The 19,243-nt window shown below is 42.9% G+C and overlaps 1 protein-coding gene across 1 annotated transcript in view; it reads left to right on the top strand.

Annotated features, from left to right (window-relative positions):
• The window catches only part of DNAH11 (dynein axonemal heavy chain 11), a 320,378-nt gene that overhangs the window by 225,202 nt on the left and 75,933 nt on the right, over positions 1-19,243 (top strand). Inside the window, exons 57-62 of the mRNA XM_032401311.1 lie at positions 1,170-1,283; positions 2,793-2,936; positions 3,555-3,737; positions 5,453-5,554; positions 10,883-11,017; positions 16,043-16,213. Of these exons, the coding sequence (XP_032257202.1) occupies positions 1,170-1,283; positions 2,793-2,936; positions 3,555-3,737; positions 5,453-5,554; positions 10,883-11,017; positions 16,043-16,213 (849 nt within the window). The remainder of the gene's footprint in view (positions 1-1,169; positions 1,284-2,792; positions 2,937-3,554; positions 3,738-5,452; positions 5,555-10,882; positions 11,018-16,042; positions 16,214-19,243) is intronic.

Genomic DNA, 19,243 nt, shown 5'->3' with positions numbered 1-19,243 from the left:
TGCTGAGGATCAAAATTGACTCTTCCTGGCCATTTGAATTTTATATGTGTCTTATGAGGAAGAGGAGGGTAAAAACTCCAAAGCTTCTCATTTGGTCTTGGTTCGGGTTTACCAGCATGGCTTTACTATAGGCATAACATACATGCTCACGTCAGGAGGCGGATGCAGTGCGCTGTCTGGCGTGTGAGAGGAGCCACTGGACCTCGACAGTAGGATGCACATCCGTGTGATTGGCGCGTTGCCGAAGACAGAACTGGGCTACCCTAGCTAGTTTCTTACCAGGTCCTTAGAGACACCGGTTATTAGTCTTTATAAAAATTAGATTGGTGGTTAAGCATACACAGAAAGCGCAGTATCTTCTATTCTGTTGAACAAAAAAAGTTTCCCATCTATTCTTAAAGAATAGCCAACGTGGCTTTTGGGCAAATGTAAACAAAAATTAGATAGGGATTTCTAACAAGAATATTTTCTATCTATGTTACTGAGCCAGCCTGGACACTCTCAAAAAGAAAATGGACTTATTTCACTTAGCATAATCCCCTCCAGTTCCATCCATGATGATGCAAATGGTGGGTATTCATCCTTTCTGATGGCTGAGTAATACTCCATTGTACTGAGGGTTTCAGAGGGGAGGGGGGTGGAGGGATGGGTTAGCCTGGTGATGGGTATTAAAGAGGGCATGTATTGCATGGAGCACTGGGTGTTATATGCAAACAGTGAATCATGGAACACTACATCAAAAACTAATGAAGTACTGTGACTAACATAATAATTAAAAAAAAAAAAAAGAAACTTTAAAAACACAAAAATAAAGCCAAAAATGACTAACAAAAAAAAAAAAAAAAAGAAAATGGAAGAACACAGGAATCACTCAGTCTTGAATTTATTATTAGCACCTTATAATTGAATTAGTCAAAGCCCTTCTTGGGGCACTTCAATATTTGAGTCCGTTTGAGTTGGGATTTGTGAGTGTATTTTGTGCATATATGAAGCTTTGTGTGTACACGGTGCCTGAGAGAAATTCATCCTTAGGACAGACCCCTCACCTGTTGAAAGTAAAGATGAAAGAATGATTGAGCAGCGCACCTGAGTCGGCCTGCATTGTTCAGTAGCGATATCCAAGGTGACGATGTGTGTTTGCGGGTTTGTGTTCTTTCCTCTCTGATTAGGTGACGGCCATTCAGACTGAAGTGTCCCAGAAACAGAGAGAGTGTGAGGTTGACGTACTCAAGGCGGAGCCTGCGCTCGTGGCCGCAACAGCTGCTCTCAACACGCTCAACAGGGTAAAGACGAACCTGGCTCGTGGGATTCCTCCACATAGTATTTAAAGGTTCTCAGAGTTTGAATAAGTGAACTCAGAGTGGATTCCATGCAACCAAAGAGACATGAAATATTAAAGTGGGAACAAGCATTTGAGGTCATCATTCATAGTGTGACTTCCTTTCCCATCTGGGAGTCTGTCCTTCCACACCCCAACAAGCAGTCTCCTTTTGAATACTCCCAATACCGTGGGATTTATACTTTCATGAGAGGCAGCTCTATTGTTAGCTGCTGGATTTGGCCCAAATCCGGTTGTTCGTATTATGTGTTGCTTTAGGAACTAAGTGCGGACTCTTTATTTCCTGGGGATATAAAAAGGGGCATTAATGAGAGATCCTCATGAAAAGAACAATGCGCTAGGAACAGAGATACCTAGGTTTGGCCCACATCATTTTCCCTAGCTTCAGCTTATTAGCAAAACCTCATTGACCGTTCAAATTCCCCTAAGAGAAAATAATGTGTGATAGTCAGAAGGGTATTGTAAGGAAAAACGGAATTGTGGGCACTGTATTTTAGGAGTCTGCAGCTAGTTTTGTACTCGGGTTCCACTAGGCCTCTGGGGAGTATCCCGGGGAATAACCAGGCCTGAGGTTCTTAAGATTCAACCTCAAAGAGTAAAGGATCCAGACTCCAACTGCCCTTCAAAGAAATAATTCAAGTCCTTTTTCTTTTTCTTTCCTTTTTTTTTTAAAGATTTTATTTATTTGAGAGAGAGAAAGTGAGAAACAAGAGCATGAGCAGGGGGGAGGGACAGAGGGAGAAGCACCCAGGTTGAACATGTGATAGGGTTTTATAAGCAAGAGCATATTAGGTAGCTCATGAAATAATCACAGGAAGTAGTTTTGTAAATCCTGTATCATGAACTTACATATATTGCTCATAGGTAGTAATTCCTGCCTCAAAGTATTTGCCTTAATACTTGTAGTTCATACAAACCTTAATACCAACTGTGGGGTAAATCAAGATTTTGACCAGAGGAGATTAGGGAGTTATGCAGAGAATAGGTTCAGCCTACATGGGCATGTTCCCAGTTGAGTCATCGTAGAGTAATCGAAGAGGTTTCTTGTGCAGAAAAACAAAACCAAGAGACTCTCCACCAAGGGATGATGTTTCTGGGAGGGCCTGGTTAAAATGCACATCTATTACATAGGTAGGATAGAACCCATGAACACAAAGAGTTGGTATATAAAATTCCCTGGGTTTGGTGGGCCAGGCTCCACAGGACTGGTATATCAGATGGAGAATTTTGGGGAAGCGAAAAAGATCAGTGCTGCTTCCAGAGTATCAGGAAAGTGTCTGGTGAGAACTGAACCTCCTGGGGTCCCAAGATGGAGTCACTGTGGGGAGCAAAAACTGCCAAGCCAAGACTGGTGGGACAAGAAGAGGGAGGAGTCCCCTGATGACCAGCTTGCTAACTTCACGGCTCTTCTCCAGACCTGCCTGCCCTTCAGTGTGGCTGTGCTTTTCTTCAGGTCAATCTCACTGAGCTGAAAGTCTTTCCCAACCCGCCGAATGCCGTTACCAATGTTACTGCGGCCGTGATGGTCCTCTTGGCTCCCCGGGGCAGAGTGCCTAAAGACCGGAGTTGGAAAGCAGCTAAAGTCTTCATGGGAAAGGTATCAGACAGCCTGGCAAGATGAAAATCCCCACAGTTGTTCTTCCTCATACCATGGTCCTACTTGATGGCAAAAGGTGTTCAAAGGAAATCGTCTTTGCGTTCATCGAGTGTAATCTGCCGCGTGTGCTCTAGACTTAGAATTTTTGTTTGCAAAGTTGGAGGTTAGCTTGGTGTTATAGCATACCTAAGTCAACACTAGCAGCACTCAGAAGGTTGCTAATTATTTGCAAAATGATGAAAGCGGTTAAGTGTAGGAGGGAGAAAATTACATGGATTTCTTATGCTGGAAAAATGTTACTAATGCACAAGAAGGTGAGGCAGAGGGGCTTTTTGGTAGGTGTTTTTCCTTTTCTTTTCTGTCTTTTCTTCAAAATGTGAATGCCTCCTGTGTGGGGACTGAATATTTTACCCTGGGATAGAAGAGATTTTAAAAGTGTCCATTGCTAATTCTTACTTCATACCGTAAAGACTGAACAAGTCAAACAGTAGGATAAATGCAGCTTGCCAATTTTGCCTTTGTAATGTGAGTCCTAAAAGCTGATTTTAACTTTTGATCTTGGAATTTTCTCTGCAGCCAAAATGGGTTCCCATTGCAATCAGCCTTTTTGCTTTACAGGTTGATGATTTTTTGCAAGCGTTAATTAACTATGACAAAGAGCACATTCCAGAGAACTGTCTAAAAGTAGTAAATGAGCAGTATTTGAAAGACCCGGAGTTCAATCCAAGCCTGATTCGGACCAAATCCTTTGCAGCAGCTGGTCTGTGTGCCTGGGTCATCAACATCGTGAAGTTCTATGAGGTATCAGTCTTACTCCTCTGGGTATAGCTGTTACTCGCAAGGACCATCAAGATACTAATTTCTGTAGTGGCAAAAAAAAGTAAAATAGTTTGAAGTTTAATTACCTAAATAAGATGAAGTTCTAAGAATGAGATCCGAAAGTGTCAGACTAAACAGAGTTCTACACAGGAGGATATTTGAAATGTTTGAAACTATCTTTTAGGGTAGAGTGACCAGCTCCTATAGATCAAATAGCAGTTAATTTGATTTGATTAGATAAAAACTTGCTGGTAGATTAATTATATTTCTTTACGTTAAAATACTAATTTTGCGGGGCACCTGGGTGGCTCAGTCAGTTAAGCGTGTGCCTTAGGCTTGGGTCATGATCTCCAGGTCCTGGGATCCAGCCCCGCATGGGGCTCCCTGCTCAGCGGGGAGTCTGCTTCTCCCTCTCTCCCTCTGTGCGCTCTCTCACTCTCTCTCTCTCAAATAAATAAAATCTTTTTAAAATTTTAATAAATAAATAAATATTAATTTTGCATTGACTCAAAGCAGAAATTGACACCATCTATTGTAGACTTAATGAGATGAGGAAATAGTCCCCCCCCCGCTTTTTTTTTTTTTTTTTGCTTTAGTATTTTAACAACAGATACCCTTCTGACCGTATTACAGTCTAATCTAAGGTTTGTATTTTCAAGCAGCATAGAGGTGATCATTTCGTTTAGTCATTTATTTATCAGGTACTCACTGCCTGCCACCTGTCTTGCCAGCACTTTGCAGATGGCTGGATGTAAAAAGGGAACAATGGATGGCCCTTAACTTGGAAGATCCATCTCATTTTTTTTTCTTGGAAGGTTATATGTTATATTCAAAAATAGAATTACTGAGGAAATACCAAGTATAATCACTGGCAGTCCCAAAGTGATTTTCATAAAACCAGGTTGTAGCCTTTATGTTGGGGCCCCCACGGGAGTGGGACCCTATGGATCTATCTCTTCAGTGGAAGCCTGTGTAGAGCAAGCATTTGGACAGGTGGTAGTTGACGTATGGCCTCTCTCCCTGAGAACATGTCTGACCCCTGTGCTCTCTTTGCACCGTAGGTAGAAAGATGAGCATGGAGCTAGACAGTGGCTGTGTTCTGTGTGGTTTTGCTGTAAAAGAGAAAATGTCCTTTCCTTCCTCTCTCGCCAACAGGGAAGAAAGTGGGTGCCCCACATTCTCAAACCACCCGTTCAGATAACATACCCTGAAAGTTGGCAGGAGTTTGGAAAGTGCAAACACGGTTAATACTGTGAGGCTATCTCCTACGGTCCTTTCTGGGTTCAGAGAATTTCTCCACACTTAGTTTTGCTTTAAAGTCAAGACTTGGTCCCCACTTGAGCTATGTAGTTCCTGCCCACTGCAGTTTCTAATGATAGGAAGTTTATCTCCAAATTTTAGGACAGACTTACTTTAGCATCTTAATGTTGTTTGATGTCTATAGCACTTTATGCAAGGATTTATAACTCTCATGTCCGGAATCAATGACTCAATCGTGAACAACCAGACAGAACTTGGAAGGCTGTGTAAATTTTGGCTCTGCCATTGGGTAGTGCCATTGCTAAGAAATAAAACCCAAATTGCCGGGTGAGATAGAAATCTTAATGACAAAGCTTCCCTCAGATGTAGGATTGAATGATTATGTGTCCTCTTTGCCTCTCATTACCCCATGAGTTAAACCCCATATGGATTTGCAGGTGTACTGTGACGTGGAGCCCAAACGGCAAGCGTTAGCCCAAGCCAACTTGGAACTGGCTGCAGCTACTGAAAAACTCGAGGCTATCAGGAAGAAGCTTGAGGTGAGTGCCAAATGTAACACTAAAGATGGTACCTCCCCCCTTAGACAGGGTCACGTCTGAGTCCAAGCAAGCAGAGAGGAGCTTGAGCTTTCATCGATACACTCATTGACGTACTCGTTCAGTAGATATCTCTTGTCCGCTGTATGCCAGACTCTGACCTGAAAAAGTAGAAACGTTGATGGTTTCTGCACTTAAAAGTCTTTCCTGGTCTGGTAGTAGAAGGAGAAGCATAGCACGTGGTGATTAAAGGCAAGGATTCTGGAGCCAGACTGCGTGGATTGATATCCTGGCTGCATCATGTACGATTTCACCCTGCATGAGTTAGTTCCCCTCTCTGAGCCTCTGTTTGCTCATCTGTGTAGTAGGCATTGTAATAGCGTACACTTCTTAGATAGGGTTATAAGGATTAAATGAGAGTAATTAATATTAAGAATTTAGCAGGGAGGGGTGCTTGGGTGGCTCAGTCGGTTAAGCATCTGCCTTCAGCTCAGGTCATGGTCTCAGGGTCCTGGGATCAAGCCCCGCATCGGGCTCCCTGCTCAGCCGGGAGCCTGCGTCTCCCTCTCCCTCTGCTGCTCCCTCTGCTTGTGCTCTCTCTGTCTCTCTCAATCTGTCAAATAAATAAATAAAATCTTAAAAAAAAAAAAAAAGAATTTAGCATGGAACTGGGCACATGGTAAGTGCTTAGAGAATATCAGCTACAAATACTGTCATTGTTACTATTTTTACAACTATGTATCTATCCAGTCGTTCCAGCCCAGGGTTATAAGTACATTTGTGACTATGTATATCTGTGAGGGGGCAACAAAAAAGGATTCTTCCTGGAGAAATTAGAGAACATTTCATAAGGAAGCTGTACTTGACATGGGCTTCCAAAGTTTCCTAGGAATCCCGGGGATAAGTAAGTTGGGAAAGGTATTCCTAGCAAAGACTAAAGACAAAGACGGAAGAAGCAGTTGGTGCACTTGAGGAAACTCAACGGGCCAGAGCCCTAAGGAAGATGAGCATTCAGGGGAAGGTCAGGAGTAGCACAGAGTGACAAGGAATGAACTGGCAAAGGTGAGCAAAGACCTTCTTTGACTTTTATGCTACAGAATTTAAATTTTATCTGACGAGTGAAAATGGAAATTTTGAAAGATTTTAATAGGCTAATGGTGTGATTAAACTACCTTTTAAATAACTGAGTAGAGGCAGGAGGGAGGGAAGCGTCCCGATGCAGGCAGACAAGTCCGAAGCCCTGCGGTGGGTCCCTGTAGGGCCTCCACTAAGGCAGGGGCAGCTGTGATGGAGAGAGCGAAGTGGAGGCCAGGCTGGCTGATGGCAGGTGGGGAGGGGGCACGAACCAGAAGAAGGATATTGAGCCCACTGTGCCTGGCCCGGAGGAGCACAGTCAGAGTGCTGAGGCTGTCCGTCTCTGGCAACTTAGGGAATGCCTAAGTGAGCTTCAGTTCTGTTTCTGTAACACAGTATTGTAACAGCTGCCTTTCAAGGTGGGCGTTTGTGATTTGTGGCTCCCAAGGATCCAGTCTACCTTCTCGGGGTGATGACAGCCTGATGTATCTTGGGGAAATGATCCCTCCTCATTGGATATACTCAGGGCTTTTCCCAGACATGCCTTTGCCTTCTCCAGCTGAGGGCTGGGTATATGATCCACACTTTGCCACTTTTGGCCTCATCCTCTAGAATTTGAACCATGAGCACAAGAATAAAGATGACTGACGAGAGTTCATGCACTCTAGAGACAGGGGCCATTTTACTCTTCAGTCATGAAAAGATGTCTTCTTTCTGATAGCTATTTTGATAAGATGGTTAATAACCCCAAAAGTTTTCTTAAGGTATGGAACATTTCAGCATCCACACACATTTCCTATTACAGCACCGTACATGCTCTTCAATAAATACCTGGTGACTATTGAAAGAAAAACAGGCAAACTGTTGATTTAGATAAACGTAGAGCAAGCATACTCATTTTAGAAAAATTACCTTCACTGCTCAAAACTCTGTCAACTTGACCAAAGCCTCTTAAAAAAGTTGCCATCTACTGTGAATGGCTTCATGTCCATTGTAAGCAATTTAATGAATTTAAGTTATAGAAAAAGGGATGAGGGTGCCAGCTACATGTGACCCTAAACATAAGCATTTCTGTGGTTGTAAAATTAGTAATCCATTGGACACAGCCTGCAACTAGCTGAATAGAATTGTTCATGTCGGTTGTTTTCAGAGACCCACAGTGTAAGCAGAGGTTCACGTTATCAGTAAGCCTCAGAGCTAAGTTTGCAGACACAGAGAAAAGAAGACAGAGTAATAATTGAAATGTCTTGATGAAGAATGGGTCCCCTCTATCCCCCTACCACAAATGGATTTCCGAAGAGTAGTTACTAATGCAACAGAGTCTCTGCCGTTCCCACCAAGGTTCTGTTCGCTGTGAAGGCGCCATGCTGGTGGCGGCAAGGACAAAGTACCTCTGCGTCGTTGCTGTCTGTTGGCACAGGTTAGATGAATGTTGGAGCCCAAGTGAAATTACAGTTTTTGCTAGCTTTGCCTTCGTTTCCTGCAGCCTCTTGAGTTTTCCTCCCTCCTGGGTTTTCCTCCTGATTTTACATCTCCTGTTGCTTTCCTGCCTCGCACAGGAGGGGTGTGTCTGATGCCGGCTCTGAGCCGTGATGGCCCTTCATCCATACCAGTGCCGGCCTGTGTGTTTTTGTTCCTTTCACTCTTGATCTCTAGTGTAAGACTAAAAGGTGGCCTTTTAGTGACGGTTGAGTGGAAAAGAACTGGCTGAGTTGGAGTGGAAGAAAGGTTGCGCGTCTCTCAAATCTACAGGAGCTGAAGGTGGCCATAAAGAAAACCTGAAGTCATTCTCGTTGGGACCCTGGTTCTCCAGGTGTGTTCCCTAGACCAGCAGCAGCAGCAGGGTCCCCGGGGGACTCGTTAGAAGTACAGATTCTCAGGGCGCCTGGGTGGCTCAGTTGGTTAAGCGACTGCCTTCAGCTCAGGTCATGATCCTGGAGTCCCGGGATCGAGTCCCGCATCGGGCTCCCTGCTCGGCAGGGAGTCTGCTTCTCCCTCTGACCCTCCTCCCTCTCATGCTCTCTGTCTCTCATTCTCTCTCTTTTAAATAAATAAATAAAATCTTTAAAAAAAAAAAAAAAAGAAGAAGTACAGATTCTCAGACCCCACCCCAGACCGACGGAATGAGACATTGTGGTGGGGGACCCCTGGATCTGGGTTTTATCAAGCTCCCCAGGTGGTTCTGATACACACTCAAGTGTGCCAAGCCCTGGTTTTAGGGTAGTTGGTGGGCTGGGTCCCTTGGGCTGTGTGCCTTCCTTTCTCACTCCATTTACTTCTGGAACCTGAGAGGCCGGGGCCTGTCAAGAACTGTGAAGGAACCAAGATTTGACGCTACTTGCAAGCTAACAAGTTAGCCTGCCTTAGTTTTACGGAGGTGGGCGGAAGACCTGACCCTTGGGGGTGAGAGGCCAGGGGACCCCGTGATGCACAGCGCAGCCAACAGCACGGATGTCGTGCATCGCTTCTCTGGGCCCCCAGTCCCCGTGGGACTGACGCACTGGGGATGAGCTGATGCTGTCCTCCCCCGTTAGTGTCGCAGCTGAGACATGCCGGGTGCACGAGCCCCCAGTACAGAGAGCACAGCAACTGACCTTGCTCAGCCTTTCCCCCGGAGAGAAACCTGTCATTATTCTTCTTCCCAGGACACCATTCTGTCTTCTGCTCAGAGAGGAACACTGCCTCTGTCTTCCTGAGTTGCTATGCAGATATCTTAGGAAAGAGCATCCAGAACAAAAGCTCTCCGTGCTTCTTCCCAAGAGACCCAGAAACCAGTGCAAGAGACTGTGGTCTCCCAACATCCAGCTCCTCTTCCCAACTTGATGCAGGGAATGAATATAAACCATTTTATACCTTAGTTCTGTGTGTATTTAGGTCAGCCCTATGAATTGGGTAACATTATTTCGATTTTGCAGATGATGAAACCGAGGCACAGAGAGGTCAAGTAAGCAGTCCGCCTTGATGCCCCTTCGCTGGTAGCGGAGTCTCAATATGAACGCGGCTGTTGGATGCCACAGTTCACATATGCTCCTCTATTTTATAGAACCACGAGTACTTTGAATGACCTAAAACAGACACTTAAATATTATTTATTTTAATCTGATTTCGAACTGGTGATGTGTGATGATCTTCTCCCATTCTCATATATTTGATCTTATTTTGCATCTTAATCTTAAGTAGGACCTGTACATCTTTTTCTTTTAGAGGTGCTGCTTTAATGACTATGATACGATAATTGGGTTATTGGCAAATATAAGCAATCTCTAAATGATGAATAGTGTATGTTCTACAGGTTTGCTTATTAAAGTCTCTTAGAACTTGGCACTCACAAAAGCAGTGTTATAAATCTTATTTAGGATTGTTAGAATTTGGCAGATAGCAAGATGCTGTAGTAAGGAGTCTCCCTAATACTGTTATCTTAGTTAAGGGTTTTGTTTGTTTGGTTTTTGGTTTTTTGTTTGTTTGTTTGTTTTTTGGCTATCAGTAACAGAAATCTACTTAGAAAACCTTAAGCCAAAAAGGAGTTGAGGATGAGTGACAGAGCTCTGAGGGAAAGAAGTGTGACTTGGTCTCAGGAGGAAAGAGATCCAGGAAACAGGAAGCTGCCGTGAATGTCTGTTAGTGTCTCTCCAGAGCCTTGTGACTTCTCCTCTTGCTGCCCTTTCTTTCTCTTTCTCCAGCGTGGTTTTCCCCTGCTTTCCTGTGCCCCTGAACATGGTCCCTCTCCATATGAAGCCTTCCAAAATGTACACCTCTTTCCCGGTCTTTTGATGCTGAAAGCAGTGACATACCTCTGAGTTTCAATGGCCCGTTTCCAGAAGATACAATCTGGCCCAGGCTGGGTCAGGTTGCTGAGGTCTGGAGGGGCTCAGTCATCAACACCACTCTTCATTGCCTGAGTTACGGGTCATTGAGAAATAAGAAAAGAGTCAGGAGGTGGAGAACCAAAAGATGACCATTATTATGAATAAAGATGGTACCAGAGGATGAGGCTTGGGTACAAGGGAGAGGGGACAGTGTACCCAGGGTGTGTGAGAGTCTGGAGGGCTCGTCCACTGCCCCCACCCCCACCCCGGGGCTGTGTACACTCTGCTTAGTGCAGAAGGCAGGTGAAATATGTATGCTTACCAGGGGCAAAGGTGAAGGAGGCAGGGAGGTCGGTTTGATTGACCTGAAGGTAATAGATGCTTTAAGGTGATTGTACTATTTCCATTTTACCTAACAATGGCTCACAAGCTAATTTTCACTCTTACCTAGGATCTGGATCGACATCTGAGCAGACTCACAGCTTCATTTGAAAAAGCAATAGCCAAGAAAGTCCAATGTCAAGAAGAGGTGAACCAAACCAACAAAACTATTGAACTAGCCAATAGGCTTGTCAAGGAACTTGAGGCAAGTTGACCTTTTCTTCCAAAATTCTAACTAAAAGATTCAGATCACCTTTTTTTTTTTTTTTGGATTTTATCTTATTTGCTGTCGATAATAACTAAAGAGACGGGGAATCAATAGTGAAAGGAAATAATCAGCCTTCACACTGTAGTTGCAACTGGCTGAAAGGAAGAAGTGATGGATTCTTTGCATTTTTTATATAGAGCCATGAATTCAGGGGCTTTCTAGGCTATGTTAGAAACTGAGGACAGGTGTTGGATAACTGTGGGGTTGAACTGTTGTCTGATCCTTTTAATATACATTTGCCACTGAGTTGTACCATCAGAACATTTTTTAAAGCTAAGCCTGCTTGGTTGGCTGGTTTGTTCTTCCTGTGACATCTTTTGACAAGTGACTGACATGCTAATGTTAATGGTTATTCTATTAAATAAAGATTTCTTTAAAGATTTTTATTATTTTAGAGGGTGTAGCGGGGGAGGGCAGAGGGAGAAGGAGAGAGACCAGCAGGCTCCGTGCCCAGCACGTGTAGGACACGGGGCTCGATCTCACAACTCTGAGATCATGACCTGAGCCAAAATCAAGAGACACTCAACCGACTGAGCCACCCAGGCGCCCCTATTAAATAAATGCTTTCAAAACAATTCTTAATAAATTCCTCCTGTTTGAACACAAGCGTTAGAAGAACATGCAGCCTTTGTCCTCAGGAAGTCCCAGGTTTTATTTGCTCTCCAATGTATAATATATTCATACAATAGATTATTATTTGACCATAAAAAGGATTGAAGTCTTGGTACATATTACAACATGGAGGAACCTTGAAAATATAAAATAAATGGAAATCAGTGAAAAAAGACACAAAATACCACATGTTGCATGATTCCATGTATACGAAATGTCCAGAATGGGCAAGGCTACAGAGACAGCAGATTAGCAGTTGCCAGGGTCTGGACAAGGGGGCAGAGTCTGGAGTAGCTGCTAACAGGTATAGAATTTGTCCATTGTGTGATAGAAACATGCTCAAATTAGTGGGAAGGATCATACAAGTCTGTGAATATGCTAAAAACCACTCAGTGATGTACTTTACAAGGTGAATATCACAATATGTGAATTAAGTCTCAGTAAAGCTGTTATTTTTAAGTGCTACCAGAAGTATATAATTGAACTATTCGAAATGCATTTAACCGAAGGTGATAGGAAAGTTGATTTACAGTGGCTTGAGCAAATGGGAATTTATTTTTCACATAACCGTCTACCTGGGCAATTTTTTTTTTTTGCAGTTATCATTGTTGATTTGGGGAATTGGTGGTCAGACACCGAATCTCTTTGTACCCTTCTGCTTCTCCATACTTAGCCCGTGGTCCTTCACACTCATGCATTCTGCAGCCTGCTCCCAGACGGCTGCTACACCTCCAGATTCCAGGGGAGAGAAAATAATCTGTAGCAGCTGGCTTCTTCTCCTTTTACGTGAAAATCTGAAGTTTTCCTGGAAACCTGTCTAGCAGACAGCCACTTAACCCTTCTTTAGCCAGAACTCGATTGACTCCATCTAGCTTCAAAGAAGGCCAGGAAGATGGCAGATGGGGTTATCATCCTTGGATTAGCCAATCACAGTTCATCTCGTGGGGCTGCACACATCACCCCTCTTGAAAATCTGGTTTCTCTTAGCAACAAAGGAGGGGAGGATGTGTGTCAGGACGGGTTGGGCTGGGCGACAGCCTAACCTTGAAAGTCGACTTCAAAAAAAAAAAAAAAATCTAGTTAAAATTTACTACAAATTTGAACTCAATCCCTCTCTGACACTCATGGTTCATTGTACATAAACTCGGGGTCCGTCCTGCAAAATCCACTTGTTGCATTCCATCTCGTAAGTACAAGTCTGTTTTTCCAGTGTTTACAGCCAAAAGCTGTGGACTCACTCTTCAGTGTTCGTGCTCTTTCTCATGACCCATACCCGGTCCATTAGCATATTGTTTTGCCTCTGCCTTTGAAGTCCATTCCTCATCCCAGCCTTCTCCCCCACACTGGTCCAGGCCACCCACTCCTCAGCTCTGGAGTATTGCCCCCCTTGTTGCACCTGAGTAATTTAAAAAATTAAGTTCATTCATGTCTTCCCTCTCCCAGAAGTCTCCAATAATTAATTGTCTAAATCAAGGTACAGTCCAAAGGCTTTCGCTGGCCTGCATGATCTGGCTCCCAGATGCCTCTCTGTCCCCACGTCTGTCACCTTCCCTCCAGCTCAGCCTTCGCTGGCCTCCATGCTCTTCCTCATACTGTCAGTCACTCTTATACCTGTGGCCTCTGCCTTTTTCCTTCACATGGCTTACACTTTTCCAAATCATGACATCACTAGCTCCCTCACTTTCTTCAGGCGGCTGCTGAAAGTTCCCCTTATCACGTGGTTTCACTCTGCCCATACACCCCCCACGCCGTAGCTCTCTTTGCCCTTAGTCGGCTTTGTTTTCTTCACAGCATCTACCACCACATGACACACTTACGTATGTACGTACGTGAATGCGTATACTCTGGGGGAGGTCTTCTCCCCTAACTAGAATATAAGCTCCTCAGGAACAGGAGCTACATCTGTTGTCTGCACCGCTTGATCCCCAAGTAGAGAGGATAATCCTTGGCCCATCATAGGCACCCATAGATACTTGTTGAATGAGTGAGTGGTTGAGTTTGGGGAGCCTCCTGGATTCAAAAACAAAAAAATTCTGTAGCCCTCTGAAGACTGACTCTTTCTTCTTAGCTCACTTGAGAAATTCCGTGGCCATTAGTGGAGTTTATACGAGTTCCCATCGAAGGGGATGTGATTTAAGTAGTTTGAAGTGTTAACCACTTGACTGTTCCCTTGTAGTAGGTTTGGGATGTCCAAAACTTCCATGAAGTGTAAAGAGCAGGCTCTACCATGTGTCTCTGACACACGGCAATGTCTTCCAAGGGCTTGGCTTACTCATGATGATTTAGACGAGGAAAGAAGGTGAAAGCATGTTGACTAGCCAAAAAACAAATTACATATATATTTGTATACACATACACACGTTTTTAAGGAGTAATTGAAAACGTCAGACCTTTTCCTTTGAGAATAAATTCTTTCTGACTAGAACAGGAGACAGTTAACTTCTGAAAAGCATCAAGACTGATGATTTTGTCTATATAGCATTGACCTGGAAGCTATAGTCTCAACCATTCAGACTAATAAATCAGGCAATTTATATTTAATCATTAACTAACTCCTGAGCTGAACAGCTGTTCAAAATTAGAAATGGGTCACCCCAGCCAGGATGACATTACAGGCAATCTATAATGCATTAGAATAAAATTATAGTGATTTTTAACTGTCTAGAAATTTATTACAGGACATGTTCCAACTCTTAAACCCTTGTTAGCCAATGTCAGTAATGATTTATGTTGCGTGGGTGGTATAGTGAAATTATTGACGATTTCAATAGCCAATAAGGCTGTGTTTAGTAAATCTTCAAATTTCAAAGCTGTTTTGGAGAATGAGGTGGGTGCACTTTATTGTTTATCATTTACTATCCAAAGACAACAAAGATGGAGGAAAGGCAAATGAGAAATTTCTCTTCAAAATTAATGGATATATGGCTGGTAGCTGAGGAGGGAGGGTAATGAATCCTCTAACGAGGGCTAAAGAGTTGTGAAGTTCCTTAGTGTTTGTATGGCTACTTGGGGTGATCTTTATCAAGCAAAGCAAAGAGACAATCTTAAAATAGCTTTGATAACCATTCTCACTTGCTAATTTCACAACCTCCGTGTTGGTGGTTATTATGGTTATTATGGTGGCTTGCAGGGAACGGGCATTCCAGTCTCTTATGACATACATCATTTTTGCTTTCTGTGCTCTGTCTCTCTTCTTTCACAAGTAGAGCTAAATTCCACAGGGGGGTTCTTTGCTTGGACTATCAGATTGCTGATTTTTTTCAGTACCTATTAATTTGCATGTTCTTAGAATGTGGTACTAATTTTAGCATGCATCAAAACGGTGAGTTAGTGAGCTGTCCTTCAGTCAATCCACAGACATTTATTGCAGTTTTATTTAAATCCAATATTAAGGCCTCCACATACTTAACCTGGAAATCAGATTTTATTTTTTTTAAAAGATTTTATTTATTCATTTGAGACACAGATACACAGAGAAAGAGCATGAGCAGGGGGAGAGGCAGAGGGAGAGGGAGAAGCAGACTCCCCCGCTGAGCCAGGAGCCCGATGCGGGGCTCAATCTCAGGACCCTGGGATCATGACCTGAGCCGAAGGCAGACGCTCAACCATCTGAGCCACCCAGGTGCCCCGGAAATCAGATTTTAAATGGCCATCCAACTAGATAGAAGGACTTCAACAGCATTCTTTGAGTGTATTGTCTTCAAGACTAGTGAAACCCTCCTGATTTCTTTCTTTTTTTTCTTTTTTTCACATAGGCTATAGGTTCTTCCACTGATAGAGTGATTATATTAAAGAAATAACCTGAGTTTAGTGACTACCAGCGTTAATTTTTAATAGCATCCAGGATAGGTAGCTCTTAAAGCTTTGCATTTTAATTAATTGATGTGAGTGGTGTTGGTCATTTTTCCTTTGTCTGTAATCAGCTGATAGCCAGTATGTTTAAAATAACATTTGTCTAGGGCAGTGTAGTATCATTGCTGCAAAGTGGGAGGAAGGCAGAGCCGCCAAGCTGCCATTAGAAATCCTAATGTCACTCAGGCTTGGCCGAAGCTCTTGGTCCTCCACTCTCAGAGGGATGGGAAAGTGACTGTCAGCTTTTGAAGAAAGAGTTAGGGTATCCAACAAGGAGATGTGAAAGATCTAATGCCATATTGCAGTAAACTGCACTTCCTAATGATGGGTTTCAAACGTAAGAAAGATGATGATAGTCATGCAGTCCAGTTCTGTTCCTTCTAAAGGCTTTGCAGAAGGATGTAGACTAAGATGGAGCTGTAAGGTGGTCATATTTATTAAGCATTTCTTTAGTTGGTGTTCACCCTTCAATTACATCTGAGTAATCTTGCCTTTCAGTCAGAGAAGATTCGCTGGGGTCAGTCTATTAAATCGTTTGAAGCTCAAGAGAAGACCCTCTGTGGAGATGTTCTCCTTACAGCAGCCTTTGTGTCTTATGTTGGATCCTTTACAAGACCATATCGCCGGGAACTGGTAGACTGCAAGTGGGTTCCCTTTCTCCAGCACAAGGTAAGCTCACTTCCTTACCTTGGCAGCATTTGGAAACATCATCTTGGCATTTCAGTAGAAAAAACAATCTGCATACCAGGCTCTTTGGTACCTCTCTCATGACTCTCTGACTGACTGCAAATTCTCATGACAAAGACATTTCTTGTGTGTCGCAGTGTTTCTTGTTTAAATGATGGTTTCACCAGAGAGGTGAAAAATAAATGATTTTTTATACACTCTAGTGATACAGTTGCAAACTGCTTTTAACAAAACTGATAACTGAAATCAAATTGCAGTTATTGTTATGGTATAACATGAAGTTTTGTTTTCTTCCTGACATGATGGGTTATTTGTTAAAGACTTCTTTTTTCACACCTACTTTCGGATAAAAAGTGAGCATTTTGTATGCAAGTACAAAAATAACTCCTCCTAAATCTAAAAATCCAAACCCACGAGCGAAGTGAAATCACAGATTTGGAAGATGTAAAATCATCTAGTTCATGATGGTCCTTGTACAAAAGAGAAAACTGAGTCACGGAAGTCTAAGTGACTAAGGTCCTATAGAAGAGGAAGTCTGACCTCCTGATTTCCACGCCCCTGCTTGCTCTGTGACACTGTGTCAGCTCAGTTGACAAAGCCCTTAAGATACCGTTACATCTCTCGGTATAGTAACGTTCTGCGTTGGTAATAATGCCTCGATTTTCACAATAGTTATTTTCATGACATAAATACATGTCCATGCGCTTGTGCAGATGAAATGAAATGATGGAGGGAAAGTTCACTATTAAAGGCATTCCATAATTGATAATTTTAAAAGAACAATCCTTTTGTAATGCTTTAACATACCTTTGGTATCAAACATTTGTACTGTCGAGGATTTTTAAAAGGAGGTTCTCTCTCTTACTCCCCGAAAGTGCAAGGCTTCTCTTTAAGTATTTCTGCCCTAACGTAGCTTTTACGTAGGAAGATAAAGCATTCTGCTGATGCCGTCCAGCTCGGACTGTGTCGTGAGCTTCAGGGTATCAGCTGCCTGACTCTGCTCAGGCCCTTTTTCTCAGTTTCACCTTCGCCAGACTTCGATCCTCTGTATGGGTGTCTTTGCCTGGGTCACCTCGTGACTACTTTAGATTGACAGTTGTCCTCTTGCATGGTCCCCTCTGCATTCTCCATCATCCACAAAGCTTTCTCATTCTTTCCAAAATTATAGGGAAGTTCACCTTCTTCTTGATCTGTCCAAACTATTGAACTTCACCTTGTCTTCTCATTGCTTCAGTTCCTCTTCACTTTGGGGCATGTCATAGTTCTGACAGTGGGAACTTAAGCTACCAGTCATTTTACAGTGTTTAAGTTTAAAACGTGCCTTCTCAAATTTAATTTTAAAATGGGTCTTGAATCGCTGATGGAGCATTATTTAGTGTGTGTGTGTCTAGGAAGTTTCCTGTCAACCCATGTGTATTTTCCCACTTACTGAAAAGCCCAAACATTAAATAAAATATTGTTTTGAAGAAGTCGTACAAACAAAACAATAGAATTGATTGACTTATCCAAAACATCTCAACATGCTAAACTTATCCCCAAAGCAAAATAGCAGCTTTCTGATGCTGTATGCTGAACACATAGTCATTTTAACCGTGGGCCTGGCATGCCTGTGGCCCCGCAACTGTCCTCAGGGAGCCTCACGCCTGTTTCCCGTCATCCCTGTGCTCTCTCCCGCCCTCTTGAGCGCACAGGCACTGTGCAAACTGAGAAGCAGGCCCTAAGACAGGAGCAGCTTACTTCTCCACTTCTGTCCAGGCATAGCTATGCTAAAGGAAGAAGAGGGTTCCAAGTTATATGAATGACGTTCCTTTGGAAGAGTCTTCTCTGCCTCTAAGACACCGGGTAGAATGTGCCCCATAAAACCTAACAAATGTCTGTCCTTATGGAAAGAGGGTTCCAGTTTCTGAGCTAGTTAACCTTGCCTACTTTTAGATCCAGTCACAGCAAAGTGGGAAGATGATCACATCTGTGTGAAACCTGTGCCGGGGCCAGGAGGAGCTAAAATTGCTTAATAGTGTTAATTTTTAAATTAATTTTCCCCTAGAAGTGTTTCTTTGTCCTGTCCTCTCAAGAAGCCACTGTTGTTATTTCTCCCCATTGTATTAGGGTGTTTTCTAGAGCTCCACTTGCCTATAAGTGCCCTAAGTGTCTCTGGCTTGTCAGTTTGGCTCAGGTGTCCTGGGGATTCAGATGGTTTGTAAGTTAACCGGTCAGCAAGTGACTATGGTTGTTGTGATTTTTAAAACCTGCAAACCAAGCATGTCATTTGTTAATGACCTGTTGACATAGGTAAGGTGACCTTGGAAGGAACCTTTTTATAAAGTTAGTCAGCCATCCTTACTACTTCCTAGAAATGAAGACTTCATATTCTAAATGATTGATTCTCCCCAATTTAGGAAATAAATTTAACTCAGTTCAAGTCAAAACTCCAGGGAGAAGTTATATTTTTACTTGACCGAGTGATTGTGAAGTTTGTTGGAAGAATATGTTTTTGAAAACACCAAGATAATTTTGGAATAGAACAGTAAGAAAGCACTTGTCCTTCAAGATAGTAAAATGTGTTCTAAAACTACAATAATTACAACAAGGTGGTTCTGCAGGGGAAAGAGAAAACTAGAATCGAGTTCAGAAGCCATCGAGGATGTCGAGAGAGATTTGATCTATTTAATATGTAATAGTGTATAAACTCCCACAAACGTATGCTCATACCATGTCTTCCCTCCTGATGCTGTAAGAGGAACAGCTGATGCTTGTATCTGAGGGTGATCCTCTGGGTTTATACTAGTTTCCATCCCCTTTCCCTTCCTCAAGGATAATTCCAGAGCAGTTCTCCCCTCTCACCAATTTTTCCCTCCCTACTAATTCATTACTAGATCATTGCCACCAGCATCCACATACGTAGTTATTTCTCCCATTAAACCAGATACACCCAAAAAATTTCTCTTGAACCTTCCCTGCCCTTCCAGCTACTCTTCCATTTCTCTGCTCATCTACAGCAAACACTTCAGAAGA

This window comes from Phoca vitulina, unplaced genomic scaffold, assembly GCF_004348235.1.
Source record: "Phoca vitulina isolate PV1807 unplaced genomic scaffold, GSC_HSeal_1.0 scaffold4, whole genome shotgun sequence".
NCBI classification, from domain to species: Eukaryota; Metazoa; Chordata; class Mammalia; order Carnivora; family Phocidae; genus Phoca; species Phoca vitulina.
This window is presented reverse-complemented; position numbering and strand designations above follow the sequence as displayed.